Raw genomic sequence first — 18,072 nt, 5'->3', positions numbered from 1 at the left:
CTGCACCGGAAAAGAGACAAGAATTAGCATGGCCAACCAGGAGCTTGAGCCGATAAATACCTGTGACTACTGCTGAGAAATTTGTCTCTGGAATGAATGTTGACTGTAACCTTTTCCACTTAAGGAAAGGGGCTAAATTAACCAGCACAATGAGACCGTCTTGTCGTTGCAGTACCTGGGTTGCTGTTGATGTCCACTTTAGGGGAGCGGGGCGCTGGCCTGGGAAGGACACTCTCGTCCAGCGCTTTGGCAGCTGTGGAGTGCTGGGCCTTTTTAATGCTGGTGCCCTCGGCCTCCCACACCTGCTCCCCAAGAGTCAGCTGCACTGTGAAGATCTGGAACAGTGACACCCAGAGGGAGGAATATTACCCGACAGCAACTACATTTTTACCAACATCCCTTTGGAACCCACATAGTCTGAGCTGTATCCTGCATAACCAATAATGATTTATTAAAGGACCAAAACATCTGAAAGTAAGTAAGTAAGTAAGTAAGCATCACTGCGAGGGTGTCCCCATTTTCCTTAAGTTAGAAAAACCTTTTTCCCCCGGGCACAATTTTTCTACACAGCTTTAGACTTCAGTGTCACGTCCCCATTCCTTACCTTAGCATGTGCAGGGCCTCTCTCATTGAGGAGCTTGTACTGTGGTTGGATCCTATTGAAACGGGCTAACTCATTCACCAAACACATTGGAGTTTTCTCTTTAGGGTTTGCCATGTTCTCCTGGGGCGGGCCTAAAACAGAAAACATGGTGTACTGAGCAACATGGTTACAGTACAAGAGACAGAACTATATACATGAATAATTACCATGTATTTGTAACACACATTTTCTAAGTTGATTGAGTGACACATCATATAACTGAAATAAACTAATTATCATGGATAAAAAAAAAAAATTCTGTTGGTGTTGTACCTGGCGATGTAGCAGACACAGGGGCGTCCCCATATCCGACTGCAGGAGCAGGGCAGGCGGGTGTGGGGGCCGGGCCTGTGCCGTTGACGGAGGGCTGCAGACCCAGGGATCCAGGGCTGGCCATGGCCGTCGGGGGAACTCCGGGGGAGAGGCCAGGACCAGCCAGGGGTGCTGAGGTCTGTACTTTCACTTGAGCCATGCTCTATTCCTGAAACCCAACAGCAATTAACAACTTTAAAGTTTTTATTTAGAAACACACTAATCATTGAAACTCATCATACCACTTTAAATAGACTGGGGAGTTGTTTGATAAGAAAAGAAGTCAATAATGAAGTGTGCATCACTAAGCATGCAACTGTCTGCACGTGTGCTCAGGCTAACTTTATTCCAAACCAGTAGCTGCACAATTTAGAGCTGCGCGCTGTCATTTGACAGATTTCTGTGGGCAAAGCCTGGAGAACAGACTTCAAACTGAGCAGCCCCAGGCCTATCTCACATTCTGATCCACTGGCAGCTAATTCACCCAGACAATGAACCTTTATTTGAAGGAGCTTTGCTCATGTTACTGCTGCTAAGCTCCCCGGAAAAAAGGAGAGAATCCTGTGATAGCAGCCCGAACAAGACAATGAACGTTCAATCACATTTTACTTGAAGCTAAAGTGAGGTATGACGGCCTACATGAGGTAGACATGCGAACATGAACAGAAGAGACGGTCCAACAGTTAACAAAACACATATTAACTTTATCTTTTTATGCACGCACGCATGCTAAATTTTGGTGGATGCAACCACGCGCAGGTCACGGCCTGTGGATATGCAACATAAGTAACATTATACACCGCCATGTGTTTCTCATCAACAAAGGATGGAGAGAGAATTAGTCAAATGTAATAAATTAATTATAAAGGTACAAACTGTGTCACAACGTCTTGCCAAGATGGCTCTCCACTACGGGTTCACATTAATATGTGGCAGGCACTGAAGGGAAATGAGGGAAATTCTTTCACGTCCCCACAGAGGTCAGAGCAAAGGGTAAGACGCAGAGCTGGACCCCTGGAGTGTGGAGAAACTCAGGGCACTGCACTTGGACACTTTGTGTTTGTGATATGCTGGCTTTGAACCTGGCAGGTGAAGGACACCGTCTCCAATCACCATTTCACCATGAAATAATCTATAAAATCATTTAATTGAGTGCATGACAAAATAAATATCTTCTTCTTTAGTCAATAGTTTGAATTCAGACAGGTGTTCAATATCACATTGGTCACTGCAGACAGTTTTCTGATTCCTGAAAGCATGATTACAGGTGTTTACTGTGGCCATTGTTTACAGCTGAGAGCCATCGCTGGTGTAAACAACAGAGCAGTGCCATGTCCATAAACCAACTGATATCAACCACATCCCTCAAATAAAGTACAATCTACACTCTGATTTATGACCATAATGCAATGCATGCGGTCCATTTCGCCCTGTGTATAAATCTTAGTTGCATCTTGCGTGCCCCTGAGCTCCTCGGGGTCTCTATGTTTCCTGCTTTTCTCTTGCACTCTCACAGTAACATGCATAAATAGCAGCCCGAGTGCATGGGTGACCCACACAGTAACTTGAACACAGAGGTGGTGGGTACGTTAGGGTTGACTGACACAGCTACAGGGCTGTCTGCAACCCCTGAACCTTCATTACTGCTTCGCCTGTGTCCAGCTTAGCAGGAAGCTAACGTTACCAACGGACAAAACGGCGTTTCCTCCAAATGTCAGCTCCTAAAAACAAACCAACAGAAGTGGCAAGCATGCGTGCTGTCACGAACACGTCGCTGTGATTTCTCCCGGTGAATATACAGCGTTTAGCCGCCTCCAGCAACGCTACTTTAGCCGGTTAACGCTCATCATGGCTGATCGGCCGAGCACCCCTCTTGCTAGCATCTCCATACCGCCCCATCCTCCACGAAAGTCTGGGGGATTTCAGCCCGCTGCAACGTGATACACGGACCGGCGACAGCGTGGCGTATACTCCAGAGACTATCCGACGACAAAGGGACAAATATTTTAGGGTATTTTTTACCTTTGTCCAGGGCCAGACCCCAGTTACACCTCCGACATTGGCAAACACTAAAGAGAACTGGATGGAAGAGGGAACAGACCACGTTATTTGTCCGGGTAAAAAAAATGAAACGTCCAATTTGAGGCAAATCACCAGTCATTTTTATACTTCATTTATAAAGATTGTGATTCGTGTATGTGGCCAGTGTTTAGTGCTGCATATCGCTAACTTACCATCATAACAGTTTGAGGTGTCTCTTGAATGAATCGGCCACCCCCGCGGCGATGCGAATGGTTCAGTCCTGGTTTGCTTCCTCAGAGCCTGGAGCAGTGCAACTTTGATTCAGAACAAAAATGAACCTCTTCAAACTTGTTTTCTGCACACAGGGGATTCATGCGGATTAGTTTGACTGATTATTCTTTTTAAAAGGGTGCATTACACAGGAACAAGTCATGCAAGACTCTGATTTTACAAAAAATAATAAAAGTCCATAATTAGGCCTATTTTTGTTTCTTAGAAAGGCTACTTCAATGGCTCTAATGGTGAGGTTAATTATAAAACCTACAGCTAGACTGAGCAGATCACCCTGCTGCCTGTAGGATTCAATGCCCCTGCTTACAAACTCTTTATAGGACATTAGTTTACCTTGGTTTGATTGATGAAGCCTATGGTTGAGTGTGTCACAAACCTCAACACCACAAGGTTTGGACTCAGTGTCACCAAGCTCTTGATGCAAGAAACCACATGCACTCAGTGTTAAATGAGAAATAGTGATGACTCTGGGGTCCCACAGCTGGAGAGGGCCCACATATATTCCAGTGAGAATCTTTTTTATTATTTCAAAATGTGGTAACTGGCTCAGAAAATGTGGATCATCTGAGATTTGACATAAGTACTCCTGTGGAGAAACCACTAGATGGTGCTGCTATATAACCTTTTCTTGTCTTATGGCTGTTGTGCTTACAAAGTTATAGCATATACAAACACTTAATGTTCATAAAGATTAAATATAGACACCTTTTTATGCAGGTAAGAAAAAATAAATGCAGTTTGGCCTAAGCAGAGGGTGATGATTGCATCCATGGCTTTTGTTTTCCTGCAGTAAAGTATAAGAATTCATATCTCAGAAACCCCTTTCCTATTGGTTTAGCCAACCTAAATGATCAGCATTAAATGTTTTTTCAATGACTGTTAGCTAAATGTAATGTCACATGGTTCATGGTGTGCATAACATACTAAAAAAGGGACGTTTTTATGCATTAAAGTGCAAAGATTGCTTCATAAATTTGATAGTTGTACCATTTATGTGTGTAGACTTGCCAACTGTGACATCTCAGATACACTGTGAAGGGCTGCAGCATCCTTATATATTCAAACACTGTGCAAACCAGGGTTGAATAAAAGTGAATCTTTGCTTTTATTATTGATTATGAAAATGAACAGGCACCTATAACATGGAGCTTGCACATCCCAGAACAAAATTTCAAATATAAATAACACACCCTCATTAGTGTTGATCACTCACAACAACCTGCAAGCTAAGAGTTCAAACCACATTGAAAAGGAAAATAAAAACCTATAAGAAAAAAAAATAATAAAAACATGTCACATCCAAACTCCTGTAACATTTCCACTCAAATGTTTTTTTTCAAATCTCTTCTGATCTACTGCCCACTGGGTGAAGGCGTCTCGTCCCCCACACAGATGCTGTTGTGACTGCATTTACACAATCGTTTTCTCGTCTTTTTTCCTCACAGCACGGTGACAGCAGACAAGACCGTTACAATGAAGCTAACAGAAAAAAAAAATCATTGGTTAAATAGATGTCTTTAAGTTATCAATATAATTTTTGAGATAGCGATGTGCCGTGGTAATCTCCTCTACAGTATAGAGTATCATCACATTCACTCATGTTCATTCAAGAAACTCAGCTAGACCCTGGGAAAAAAAAGCAAAATGCAATACAAACAAACTCAAGATGGAAAATTCAAGTATCTCTGACTGGATGGCGATAAACATTTCTTTAGGAATGGAGTGATTACAGTCTGAAATGACAAAGAGCCACACAGCCTCTGGAGGTGAGCTTCGTAATATCCACCCCATGAACCATTACCTAAGTTATGGAAAGACTAAAAGTTGTCACAATGTCTGATGCCAATAAGAAAAAGTAGGGTTTAAAATTGCATGCACCCCCACTGTAAAACTACTAAACTTTTTTTTTTTTTTTAACCAACAGTAGTGTTCGATGCTGACTGTACACATCCTAATTAGCAAAAGATGCAGACTAACTTCCAATGAAATAAAGCACTCCTATTATCATTCTGCTATAAAGTAAATGCATCCTCTGCTAATTTCTTTCACATTATTCAACAATTTAAAGACTTATATACACAATAGTTTCAGACATGTTATAAGTTTACAACATAACAGTCTCTTTTGGTGAAAATATAGTTAAATTCAAAATATCTGATAGGTATCTTTTTAGAGGTGATCTCTTTATTGAAAAAAGTACCTGAGCCAAAACTCTGACCAGGGGGAATCACAAAAAGCCTTGTCTTTACAGCTTCTATAAAGACTCTCCTTTTTCGTCATTCGTTACCATTTTGGAGATCAAAACTGAGGATTTAAATTAAATAGCAAATACAAAATAAAGAAAAAAAATCCAAAATATACTGACTCATCAAAACAACCCACCCCCTTTTCAAAGTATCAGCTAGTTGAAAAACAGTACAAAAAAAAAAAAGAACTCGACATTTAAAATCAAACATTTTTAGAAGATTAAAGCATGAAATTAAAAAAACGGTATCATACAAATAAAAATGGATCGTGCGACAATGTTCTCTTGCAGACATTCTTTAAACGGAAGAGAGGCCGCTTGCGCATCTTCAAGGCTGGACGAGTGAACACTACACGAGTTCAGCCCAACGTTACGAGGAGACGTACTCCGAGGTCACCGGCCCACGAAGAGATCTCGCATCTTACCTGTTTAACTCCTATCTGTACCGACACATCGACCAACAGCACGGCGAGCTGCTCACCAGCTCTCAGGTTGGAAGATGAAGAAAAAAATAAACTGTTTTTACTCTTGATACAGTGGTTATAAACTGAAAACCCTTTAACCTGATAAATAAGTGGAGGACTGCTTACAGCACAACTGCAAGTTGGGAATATCGTACTAATAGTGCCTTGATAATCTAGATACTTTCACAGTGCATATAATTAGAAAAGAACAAACAAACAGATGAAGCATTTTCTTGGGGTTACGATGGTCAGATCCCTTCCAGAAAACGATTAGATTTGGATTTCTCTTTGTAGGCCCAAGCATGCATCCATCAGTTATTATTGCACAACACAAGGACCTTAAAATGCACCCACACGAAACAAAAAAGTAACAGTAATAATCTTAAAACAGGAATTATAATTATCTCACTACAAATCCACCTTGCTTGCCCGCTCGCTGCATCACTAGCTTTTTGCCAAGAAACAACCTGTCCTGGGTGCATCTCTAAAACGTTCCGGTATTTTCGTTCTTTATTTTACAACCGACTGAAACATGCATCCAACTGCCCGCAGGCGGGGGGGGAAATGCAGTCAAGAGCCTCCAGCGCGTGGTGTCCATTGTTCCAGTCAAAGGTCAGAGTTCAAAGACTGAATGATTAAAAAGTGCTTTACGTAGGTCAGTAGGACTTCTTTCTTCTACGATTATTACAAAGTTTGTACATTAGCATGTATCATCTGTGGAGGCAAGCAAAATTATTGCATTAAACGACGTCATCTTTACAAGCTTTTACGCGTGACTTCCGTGTGATGTTGAAAATACTCACCATGATACCACCATTTTGTCTTCTTTGGATTTTTGTTACACGTTCTTACATAAAACGAGTTATCAGGCGGTCGTCTCTACGGGGAAGGAAACAAAACGGCTGTTTAGAGTTAACATTTCACAAGCATATAATTTACATGAATCACTGTATGTGTCTCGTCCTACCTTTTCTTTGCAGCTGGACAACATGCTGATAATGCTAAGACAAACTGATTGCACTGAGAGGGCTGGCGACCAATCTTCCGTTAGGATAGATAGACAGATGTGACCGTTACTATACACGTGAGGGTGGACAGGTATATTCTCTCCTGTGAACATTACCTGCAACAGAAAAAAAAACAAATCACCGCTTATTAAGATTATTTACCAAAAATGTCACAATAATAAGCCTAGAAAAGTGGCGAGGTTTTGAGGTATATTTAAACTGAATTGAAGGCATTTTGGTGGCCAAAGATACGACTTGGGAGAGCACTTGTCTGCAGAAAAGTTGAGCTTTATTTTCCATTAAAGACAGAAAATAATGAGACTTGCTGTATAAGCTCAGGCTTAGCCCTCTACAGCGACATGAGGCTCTGGGATTAGGACAGAGGGGCCGCAGTGGGGTGAGAGAGGGGAAGAGAGAATGAGAGGCTGAGAGAGGAGACACGTTTTATTTTTTTTAAAAAAGGAGACGTCCTATAAAAAGCATCAGGGAATATTAGGTGGTAAAAGGGCGCAAGAATCATGGCTGAACAGGAAGATACATAAACTCAAGATGGAGGTGCTGGAGTACAGATGAGGGGGAGTCAGAGTGGTTATGAAGGCTAACAATGGGTTGAGGCAGTCTGGCACCAGACAGGGCCTCAGAGGAGAGTGCATCGTGGGGCTGGAGGGGGGGGCAACAGGATGAATGTTACAGATAGGAGCAGAGAGTAAAGCTGACACTTTGCTCCAAACATCAACACAACGGAAAGCTCCTTGCTTACACCAAGTCTAAATATTTACTGAAACGTCACACACACACAAAGCTCGGAGGTCTGAGATTTTTGCAGACAGGTGCTGTAGGTAATCTACATGTTGCTTTCTCTTCTGGACAGTGTACTCATGTTTGTATCCTGCTGTGTGCTGCTTTTGTTGATTTGAAGGAAATAATTTCACTTAAATCCGGTCTCTTTTCTCAGAACTGTAATTTGCAAGTACACTCAGATTAAAAATTAACTGCAACTCATTTAAATAGGCAATACGGCAGCTTTGCAGCCAAAACCAGGGGGTCGTCATCTGGCTTGTTCTGCGTTCACCACATAAGGACTCAGGGTGCATTCACACCAGGATAGTCCGGGGGACTTGGTTCGATTGGGCGGGGAATGCGGAAAAATTTCATTCATTTGGTTCGGTTCACTTTCACACTGCACTTTTTAAAGCGAACCAAACCGCCTGGACAACGTCACACAGTTCCAACAGCTGCACGTTTGGGGGCAGTATTGCCCGAAACGACCACTGACCAGGAAGACAAAAAGCATGAGAAGTAGAAAACCCAGCTCATCAATTGGCCAGGACCGAAAACGGAAATCCATCCCCTTCAGCCGGCTTGGTCACCACAAACACAATGGAGCAACACCAAATTTATGCAGTCTGCACCTCCTCACTACTCCACGTCTGACATTTTCCAACCTTTTCTTTTTTTACTTTGCTTCTCCCGGTTCACACTGTTGGCTTTGTTTATTTCCTACCCAAAATGCACTGCACTCTATGTGACTTCCTCTTTTTGGTTCACTGGATAGTCCATTTACATTTCCGGCTGCAAGCAAACCGCACCAGAGTTCCCTTGCAAGTAAACCGAGACACCCAGTTTTCAAGTGGACCAGGGTTCACTTGTTTGGTCCGCACCAGAGTTCGAATGAGCGTTCTCACCACTCCAAACGAACCTAACTATCCGTGGAAGTGAACCAGGGTTCGTTTAAAGCGGACCAAATAGCGCCAGTGTGAATGCGTCCTCACTATGGTCTCCCACGGAAATTCTGATAGTTGTTCCCAGCACTTATAGATGAATAAAAATTTAGTTCACCCTCGGTGCTTGGACACAATCAGTTTTCATTATTCATTTAGTGATTGGTTTAGTTACTGTTTCTGATTGACAAATGCATCACTGAAAACTGAAGTGCAAAGAACTGCTTCTGATTGGTACACAGCAATGGAAATTCACATACACACACTTCAGACATCATTAAAAATTACAACCAATCACATATATAACATTGTCGACAGAGCTGCAGACAAAAGTGTGTTGTAACGTGCTGGGTAATGCTGTGTTCAGAGCGTGGCAAACAAATAAATGTGGCATGTTTTGGATGTTTTGGTAGAAAACCTGCAGGCTTTCTTGTGTAACAGAATTAGGTGCAAAAGGGCTTCTACGCACATTGGCTCGAGGACATGTTGTCTATTACGTGAATGGAAAGACTGCGTCTGCAAAAATTCAATTCACAGAGTAGATCAGAGAGAATTTGGGGACCTTTCTTGGCACAGTGTCACATTACCCACATCCACAGGGACTCTGACCTGCCTCACTACATAAGTATGTGTGGCACTGAACGCAATTAATAAATGATTAATTCATTCATGTTTCTTTGCCTCTTATAAACTGGCTGATACCTTTTAATTTTGTACTATTTGGGTTCTGCTTTTCCTTTTATTTCCTTATACGTCCTTCAACTTATTTAGTCACTGTAAAATTGAAAACTGAAACTAAAGCATTAAAAAAGACCTCTGAGACAAAGCTCCACAGATGCATAACCTACAAGCTGTTAATCTAAACGTTATCAACTGAGCTCCAGTAGGCCACACAGTCACAGTGTTTGTTTTGTTTTGTTTGAATTACCACAACCAATAACACACTGTGGCCGTCAATACTCAAGTTCCCTCAGGGGCCCCAAGACGAATCCAACAGAAGGCCACTTTGACAGCTTGCCCTTCCTATTTGAGAGGATACTACTAGCTAGGTTTATCTAATTTTCTCTACACCTACTCACTCTCTATTTTTAGTTGGCCAGGCTCCTAATGAGTTAAACAAGATTGTTGGGATAAACTAATCCCCTCAACTGTGGCTTCAGTGGGAGCTCTGCACTGGTGTCTCTGTCAGTGATTCCTGGCCCCAATGTTTCCATTCCACTAACAACTGCAGAGCCAATGTGTTTCATGTGATTATAGCAGGCATCCAGACAGTGGATAGAGAGAATTGTTTACACTGGTCTTCAGTTTTTGATTTTATTTTGGAAAAGGGCACCTCTGGACACTGTACCAGCAGCACATGATTCACTTTTGGGAACCACTGTAATAGTTACGAACTTATTGGACATTCAGTCGGGAAAGCCAACAGTGTATTTGAAGCTAAATGGAACCAGATTCTTGGTCTGTTCATCATTGGTGTCCACACCCAGCGCAGCAGCTTGTGCGTCATGGTCGAAGCAGACAAGTCTCTCTACAGTAGGTCCTTGAGACAAAATGGTAAATGGACTGCACTTACATAACGCTTTTCAAGCCGAGAACAAGACAGAGTGCTTCTCATATACCCACATAAAGACACACACTGATGGTTGCAGAGCAAATTGTGCTTACCTGAGGTGAATCAAAAGGATATCGACTACTAAATTTGAAAAGCAGCTGAAATTTCTCTCCTTCATACAGCGTGCCAGGCGCTCCCTCCATGTCTACAATCCACCTGAAAGAAAGGCACAATACTGAAACACAGACATTTCACTCAAACAAAAAGATCAAACAGTTTAGGCTACCGCTCATGACCTCATAGAGCGGCCCTGTTCTGAGTCCTTAACCCAGAGGTTAGTTAGCTTTCTGAGCCACTGGTTTCCCCTGGCTGAATAAATGGATTTGTGAGAGGTTTTGAATTTAAATGCTGTTTCAAGTGCACTCAGGTTTTCACTCTGACATTTAAATAACCAAAGCATCCAGCAGTTTGGAAATACCAACTGAGAGTTGGAGCAGTTGATTTTTTCAATGCTGTTTTTCATTTTCTACACCCTTTGACAACTTAAAAGGCTGTTGCAAAACATTTTTCAGATAATGGAACACGTAAGACCTGAATTCCTCCTGTCAGGTCATATCAGGTTAACACTTCCTTTAACGACAAACCTTTACTGTGTTTTGGGAGGAGATGGGTTTCAGCAATACAGGTTGTGCTTGCATTTTTTATCTTTTCCGCATGCTAGTAGCATGGCTTTGGAAGGGCAGTGTCAGTTGGTCCGTCCATCACTTTGGTCCAGACTGATATATCTCAACTACTATGGATGGATTGCCATGAAACTGACATTCATGGTGCCCAAATGGTTTATCCTTGTGACCTTTCCCTGACTTCTCTCGTGCCACCATGATACTGGAATATCGTTCTGTCTAGCCAACTATAGGATGTGTAGCCATGTAATTTGGTACATACTTTCATGTCTCCCCCACAGGATGAATAATAATAATTTCTGTGTCCCCCTGACTTTTCATCTAGCACCAACATCAAGTCAAAATTTCAATGTGTCCAATACGCTGATGTTTCATTATGATCAAATACCTGCAAAACTACTGATACTCCCGTCAGCTGTATTTTGTGTTACCCGAGTGTGCGGCTAGAGCAGCTACGTGACCCACCCACTAGCTACATGACTCGCCAAGCATACCTACACGTCAGTCCATGATCAGCCCCCTTCACCCCTTAGCCTAGAAGAGTGTGTTCATGAATCCAATCTGATGCTCAACGCTTGAATCAGAGCACTGTTGTTCGAGGAAACACAGTGTTCTATTGCTACATGAATTAACAAACCATTAAGTTAAGCACACATTTATTCCATTTGGCACTCTGCTGCCCCAACTCCCAAGACAGAGAGCGCCCAGAGTATGGTCTGCTGCGTACTCTGGAGTGTGGTGTTCTGAATAAACCAACATTACATTCCAACAGTGCTCCGAATGTATGAACTGTCCAGTTTGAGTCAGAGTATAAGCCAGTACTTGGAGTGAGTATTTCCGAACGCACAAAAGTTAGCCTTTAGCTAGCCATGAAGTGTTAGGTTAAGAGAGAGGGAGTTAAGGTAGAGTTAGGGTAATGGGAAGGGTTACATCCCACTACTTAAAAGATGACTTACGTCTTCATGTATAATGACTACACGTGGATCGCTGCAACATTTGGCCTCAAATTTGTTCACTACAATGTCGCCTTGTAACAGGCTTTAGATAACAGTCGCGTTGGTGGGTCTGTCTTGTACTAGTGGTGGGCGGAGTTTGTAGGGGCTAACATGACAAAACGTGTCTGCAGCTAGACATGTTTCGTGTTATGTGCTGATTAGCAAATGGTAGGGCTGGAAAAGAATGAGATTTTCAAGGTATGATAACCTTCTCAGGAAATATCACGGTTCCATGGTATCACAGTATATTTTGTTACACAATTTTCACTATTATTATTATCATTATCAGTAGTTACAGTGATCCTAAGGGAATGAAAACAAAAGGGTTTTAGGGGGGTTGAGCAAACACTTTACCCGTATATCTGACAAGTCTGACAAGCAGTCGAGGAGGAAAGGAGACGTGCACATGCAGGGGAGCAAATGCACATGGTATGATAACCATCAGTTTTCATACCATGATGGCATAACGTGAAACCGGTACACCGCTGTAACCCTAGAACTTGGTAAATGCCTAAACCCTGCAGAGCTGCTAGAGTGGTCCTAGACTTTTAGGCCCCAATCACAAAGAGAGCGTTTTAGCAGCTGGAGGCGACTTTTTGTAAATGTATTAATGAGGATGAAGCTTTTTGCTCGCTGTTTTTGTGTCGCTATGCACCTCATGTTTCTGCGCTCTAGGCACCTGGCATTTTTGCCAGAGCACTCGGAACTCCTCAAATAGAAAAAACTTCAACTAAGAGCAGAAAAGCAGCCCACGTTATCTCCACTGTATTTCCATTGTCCAATCGGATTAATCGAGAGGTGGGCCTTCTGTGGTGTCACAACAGCAAGTTTACAGTTGGTAAACAATGGAGGAGAAACTGGTGGTACTCAGTCGCTCGGCAAGACCAATAGACTCCCTGTAGTTAGTATTCCTATTTGTTAAGCTAGGCCTGACGACAGACGGCAGGTTGTCAAACTGCCCCTGAGACATCCTAAAATATGCCTGGAAACAGCCATCATCGAGGAGAAGCTCCTGGACCAACTGGTACTCCCCGTGATCCACCCTCTGTCTTGGGGTCTTATGTACCCACACAGATCTGTTTTTCTATGCCCAACAAACTATTTGCTGACAGCCTCTCATCTTCAACCAGAGCTAAAGCAAGTACCCTCTGCCTGAACATTTTAGTGACTAGCTTCTAATTACTGTGAAATAAAATAAATAACTTAATAAACGGTAGATTGATTACACAGGAAGGTGAGGGTAAGGAGGTGATGGGGTGGTTGCCTGGCAACAATAAAAAGGCACAGCATGTGATTTTTTTGTTTTTTTTACAAGTGGCGTTCAATTAAAAACTGCAACCTGCAAAACGCTTTCTGTGTGATCAGGGCCTCACTCGTTTACTACTGATTAATAACATGTTGTACGCACTATCTCATCGTTCTGGAGTAGATGAGTTAGAAACATGTACAGAACGACTTGCACAGATCACATCTCATTATCATTAGAAAAGGATCATACAAAGTGTGTGCTGCCAACGCTGCAGTAAGTGTGTAATCAAAGGCTTTTAGTCTGACTCATTTCGGTGACATTCAATATTCAGCTGGGTTATGACAGCGGTTTAGTAATAATGTGATACTCTATTGATCTAGCGGACTCAATCCATTTTCGCCTCTATAGCCTGGCTAGAGAACTGTGCTGACTGGGCTGGGAGGGATTCAATGTCTTGCTCAGAGTGGGAGATGACTGTAAACACAGGGGCTTGATCCCGGATCTTTGGGATGAAGGACAGACTACCTGCTTAATATACCTCTACGGTTACAACCCTGAAAACCCTGGCAAAAAAAAGGCCAAACATTAATGTCCAGTGCAGAACATTAATGGGGACTGTCTGCTCAGAGGAGAAGAAAAAGGAACACTGATGGCTGCATCACAATCTCTGCCCTAATTTCCTCCAGGCGAGCAGTGCAGATAGGTCACCAAAGAGACTTGTGGCTGTTGTTTGGGTTTATTGCCTTGTGTCTCTTTCAGATCTAGCCTCGAGCACATGATCACTCAGTCCTACATACGAGGTCAACCCTGTTAATAACTTCACCCTTAGAGAGTCCAATGTTTTCCTCAGGAAGTAGAGCTTAGAGGGAGGCAGCAGTATCACTGTACATGATGCTGCAGTACACCTGATGCCACCCACGCTCATCACAGGCAAGGACTCCAAGGACACTATGCTCAACTTGCTCAAATTCCTTATAGCCTGGTGGTCACATGATCCAGTCAACAAAAATAACACCGAGCCATTTAGTGAAAGTGGGGGAAAATTGAGTACAAATGAGACTGCAAAGCTTTATAGCAGCAGTTTACTAGTTTGTAATGGCTGACTCATTACAGCAACTGCACTATCATACACTCAACTGAAAGATAATCTAACGAGCAGCACAGAGAAACAAAGTGTACTATATAAACAAAAGCTATAAAACCAAAAACACAGTCACCTTATCAGCGCCACACGTACAGCACTGTCACTTGTGAGCTCTTTTTCCATGTTTGTTTGTTTTAAAGGATAAGGCTAACCTGAATGTCAAGTAAGCACAGACATTTGTATCTGACTTGCTCCACTGGGACACGCTTAATAATAATAATTTGTAAATCCCTACTGCTGTCAATCACCATGACAAAAAAATAAACCCAGGCTCGTTTCAACTTCAGAACTGAAGACAAAAGACACACCCATACATATCATCTCAAACCTGGGATGCAGTGAACGAGGAAGCTAGCTGAACTGGTTCGTAGACTTGTCAGTCATGCAAAACAGAGAGCATTCATCCAGTCTGCCTAAGTGATTGTTATCTATTGAGGGAGATGCCATTGTAATGGATCTTCCATTGTTACTAACTACGAACAAGCACTGCAACATGTCCTGCCTCTTTACAATCCAGCAAAAATGCCCTGGCAATGACTCTGACCAGGCACTAACTTTGAAAGTCAATGTTGCGCACCTGAAAGGCACTTGAATGACAGCCAGAGATTTGTCTCGAATCCATTTACAGGACCACAACTTAGTTCATCCTGACTGCTTATCAGACACAATTTGACTCACTCGCTTCACATAATCTCGGGCGTTTAAGGGAACACCAAGACACCCAGACAGAAAGGTCAGCGAGGCAGCCTCTGTTCCTTGCTACCCTAGCCCAACTCCTGCATGCCAACCGTTAAATATTTTATAAGGATGAAGTGACACTGTGCATTAGAGACACTCTACGGAGGGGCCAGAGCTGCCAGTCACTGGTCTGACCCCGATTCATCCTCACCAGTCGCTGCTGATGCTCCAAGAACTCTGTGTTATAATACCTCCTACTACTGTTAATGCAATGTTATCTAATTACATGAGCTGTGCCAGACATGTGCATCACACTGCCATATTATAGTGATGGAAGACACATTAGATTTGTGTTCATTCAAGGATGCAAACATTATAATAGTGTCCATATGTTTGCTGTGTTTAAACTGCTGCTATGATGAAGCAAATTAATCACTTGTAATAAACATAATTGATATGTTACTTACTGTGTGATGGTGTTCTGTACACTTTTCTCGTTCAGCGTCATTCCTGGGGGTGGATCATTTTGCAGGGCTAATAACTCCTTTTGTAGCCTTTTCTGTTGGAGACAATGTTTTTTGGGGTTTCTACCACACGTAAAAATGTTGAAATATAGCCTCACAGAAAAAGTATAATAAAACAATGGCAAAGGGAAGTGGAAAAGAAATTTAATGTGTAGAAAACCACCGTTAAATATCTCAATGTTTGGATGTATGACATATCTGTATTGCTAGCTTACATCGCTAACTGCACTTGTAGTTAAATGTAACGTTAAAACTCCACCCTGACTGATGGGACTCGTTTACTACATAAGCTAATGCAGGCGGTTTGTGACACGTGAAATGATAAGTGTTACACATAGCTTATGAATAAATAATTTATAAAGTAGACTTGATGTTTTCCTACATTAGATACATCTGACTCCATTAACACAGCTATCTTAAGGAAGCGATGCACCTGTTCAGCTCGAGAGGAAACTAGAACTGCTCAATCTGCGCACTGTCTCGTTAGCTAGCTAACGTTAACGCCAGCTAACAGCAGCTAGCACTCATTTTAAAACGCTATAAATATTAACTCATAACGTAACAGTCCTTGAATTATCGTGTATGTGTTGCTGTGGTAAAAATACACCGCCAGTCCGGTTTCTAAGCTAGCCCTGACTTGGCTCTGTTGGTGATGATGCTAACGTTGGTTGTGTTGCTAGCAAACACCAGGCTAAACCGGAACAGTTTCGCTTCAGTTTCGTCGCTTTTACTTTAAATGTCAGCACGACTTCGATCAAATACACGCACGTAAACGAAGTGGTTGATAAACTACACGGGAAAAGCAGACTGAAGGTCAGGTAGATAATAAATATGCGATCGCTGTCAATTGTATTCTTACCTGCATCGACGCCATGATGGAAACCCCCCTGCATCAGCGCAGAGTGGAGGACTGTACGTCAGGCGGTCACGTGACAGGAGTTGTTTTGACAGAGGAAAACAAGCCGGTGATGTGCAGTCAGTCAAACCGAGACCTCTCACCTCTCACTCATAACATGTCTTCACTTGACATAAAAATAGCGGGTTTATAACAGAATGTCATAAGATGAGAAATAAATGAGGTGTTGAAATCCACTGAGGTCACGTGGGTCAGTGACCTCTGTTCAGTGATGGGGATGACCTCCCTGACATCCCTGATCCAGAGGGTTTGACATGTAACAGGGATGACATAGATAAGTGTTTACACTAATTTTACTGTCTTTAAAAGCTAGCCTTATGAAATTAAAACATTTTTAAAGGTCATTGTGTGAGTATTATTCAGCTAATATCCACACTATGATGAAATTGGTTCTTTTACTGTGAAAATGAGGCCTTTGATATGTTTGTGTGCTCTAAATCATGTTTAACTGCTACAAACATCTTTATACTATTGGTTACTATGTTAAATGAATGTTAAATCCTTCTAAATTAATACCACTTAAAACAGGACTCTATGTGTTTTAACATGTTAAAGACCAATATGAAGATATGAAAAATCTGAGTATGAAAAATCCAAGTTTTGAATATTGATTTAACAGGATTAAGTGGTGTTGGGTGCTGTAATCCTCAAGTGCTGTCAAAAAGAGTGTTTTAATGCTGTCTCTCTCTGATGTGCTGCCTGTCGGAGCTAGATTAAATGAAGTGTTTGTAATTGATATGTTTTTCTAAGCCTAATTTTTTCATACAAGTAATATTCATACTAGTTATAATAAACAATTTGATTGTTTTTCCCATCTTTGCTGAGCAACATTTTTGTGGAAAAGGAATTAAAGGCCTGTCCCAAATATCAGCCTGTTAACTCCAGTGATTTAAGCAAATAAGAGCCCAGGCTACCAGGAGTATAACTCCTAAAAACGTATTACCTTTTCAGATTTACACTAGAAGACATGGGAAAAAAATGACTATGATTTAAAAAAAAAAAAAAAAAAAATCAGAAAAAATGACAAGTACAAGTTTATGGCCATGATCTTAAATTCTGAAAATATATTACTTTAAATGTGGATGTGGTTGCATGTAACTGCATGGCATACTGTAATCCTAATGGTGATAGTGAATGTGGAAAGTCTCTTAAGTTGTTCTCTGTCTTATTACATATCAGGTGGGAGCTCATATCACTTTGCACAGGCTAGATTGTATAAAGCACAGGAAGTATATCAATTTATCGATGTGTCAGCAAAGTTCATAACATTTTATTCAACTGAACTGTAATTTGACTACGCCTCCTAAGGTTTCTATAAAAAGAAAAACAACCCAAGAGCCAATGTTGGCTGAGATGTGATATGAGCTCCTTGCTGATATGTAACAAGCCAGATAACAGCTTAAGAGACTTTCCAGCATTAGGATTATAGTATACCACTCAGTATCATGTAACCACAGTTAAAATTTTGTTTGCTTAGTGACATAGTGTGTATGATCAAAGTAATATTTATTCAGAATTAAACTTGCACTTGTCCTAAGTTTCTTTAACCATAGAGCCACTTTTTTCTACTTCCTCTTGTGTAAATCTGTGCACACCTGAAATAATGTTACCTCTTGTCCATCTTAA

At 41.7% G+C, this 18,072-nt stretch overlaps 2 protein-coding genes across 2 annotated transcripts in view; both read right to left on the bottom strand.

The window, feature by feature from the left end:
* Positions 1–3,237, bottom strand: part of stau2 (staufen double-stranded RNA binding protein 2) — a 127,556-nt gene extending 124,319 nt beyond the window's left edge. Inside the window, exons 1-5 of the mRNA XM_050057025.1 lie at positions 3,190–3,237; positions 2,978–3,034; positions 917–1,124; positions 605–735; positions 176–335 (exon numbers count right to left, since the gene is read on the bottom strand). Coding sequence (XP_049912982.1) covers positions 176–335; positions 605–735; positions 917–1,115 — 490 coding nt within the window. The 5' untranslated portion in view covers positions 1,116–1,124; positions 2,978–3,034; positions 3,190–3,237. The remainder of the gene's footprint in view (positions 1–175; positions 336–604; positions 736–916; positions 1,125–2,977; positions 3,035–3,189) is intronic.
* Positions 3,238–4,347: 1,110 nt separating this feature from the next.
* LOC126397940 (ubiquitin-conjugating enzyme E2 W) lies at positions 4,348–16,465 on the bottom strand. The gene is made up of 6 exons (XM_050057035.1): positions 16,390–16,465; positions 15,474–15,565; positions 10,371–10,473; positions 6,945–7,100; positions 6,781–6,856; positions 4,348–6,691 (listed from the first exon to the last, which is right to left on the bottom strand). The coding sequence occupies exons 1-6, from the start codon at positions 16,402–16,404 to the stop codon at positions 6,678–6,680; spliced, it is 456 nt and encodes a 151-aa protein (XP_049912992.1). The 5' UTR covers positions 16,405–16,465; the 3' UTR covers positions 4,348–6,677.
* Between the last annotated feature and the right edge of the window lie 1,607 nt (positions 16,466–18,072).

The sequence above is a fragment of the Epinephelus moara genome, chromosome 11, assembly GCF_006386435.1.
Source record: "Epinephelus moara isolate mb chromosome 11, YSFRI_EMoa_1.0, whole genome shotgun sequence".
In the NCBI taxonomy this organism is placed as follows: domain Eukaryota; kingdom Metazoa; phylum Chordata; class Actinopteri; order Perciformes; family Serranidae; genus Epinephelus; species Epinephelus moara.
The sequence above is the reverse complement of the archived record's forward strand: the minus strand, read 5'-3'. Positions and strand labels throughout refer to the sequence as shown.

Coding starts and splice junctions, on each gene's coding strand:
- LOC126397940 (XM_050057035.1), bottom strand. Junction 7,101..10,370: donor ATCCTTTTGATTCACCTCAG/GTAAGCACAATT, acceptor TTTCTGTTGCAG/GTAATGTTCACAGGAGAGAA. Junction 6,857..6,944: donor TGTCCAGCTGCAAAGAAAAG/GTAGGACGAGAC, acceptor CCTTCCCCGTAG/AGACGACCGCCTGATAACTC.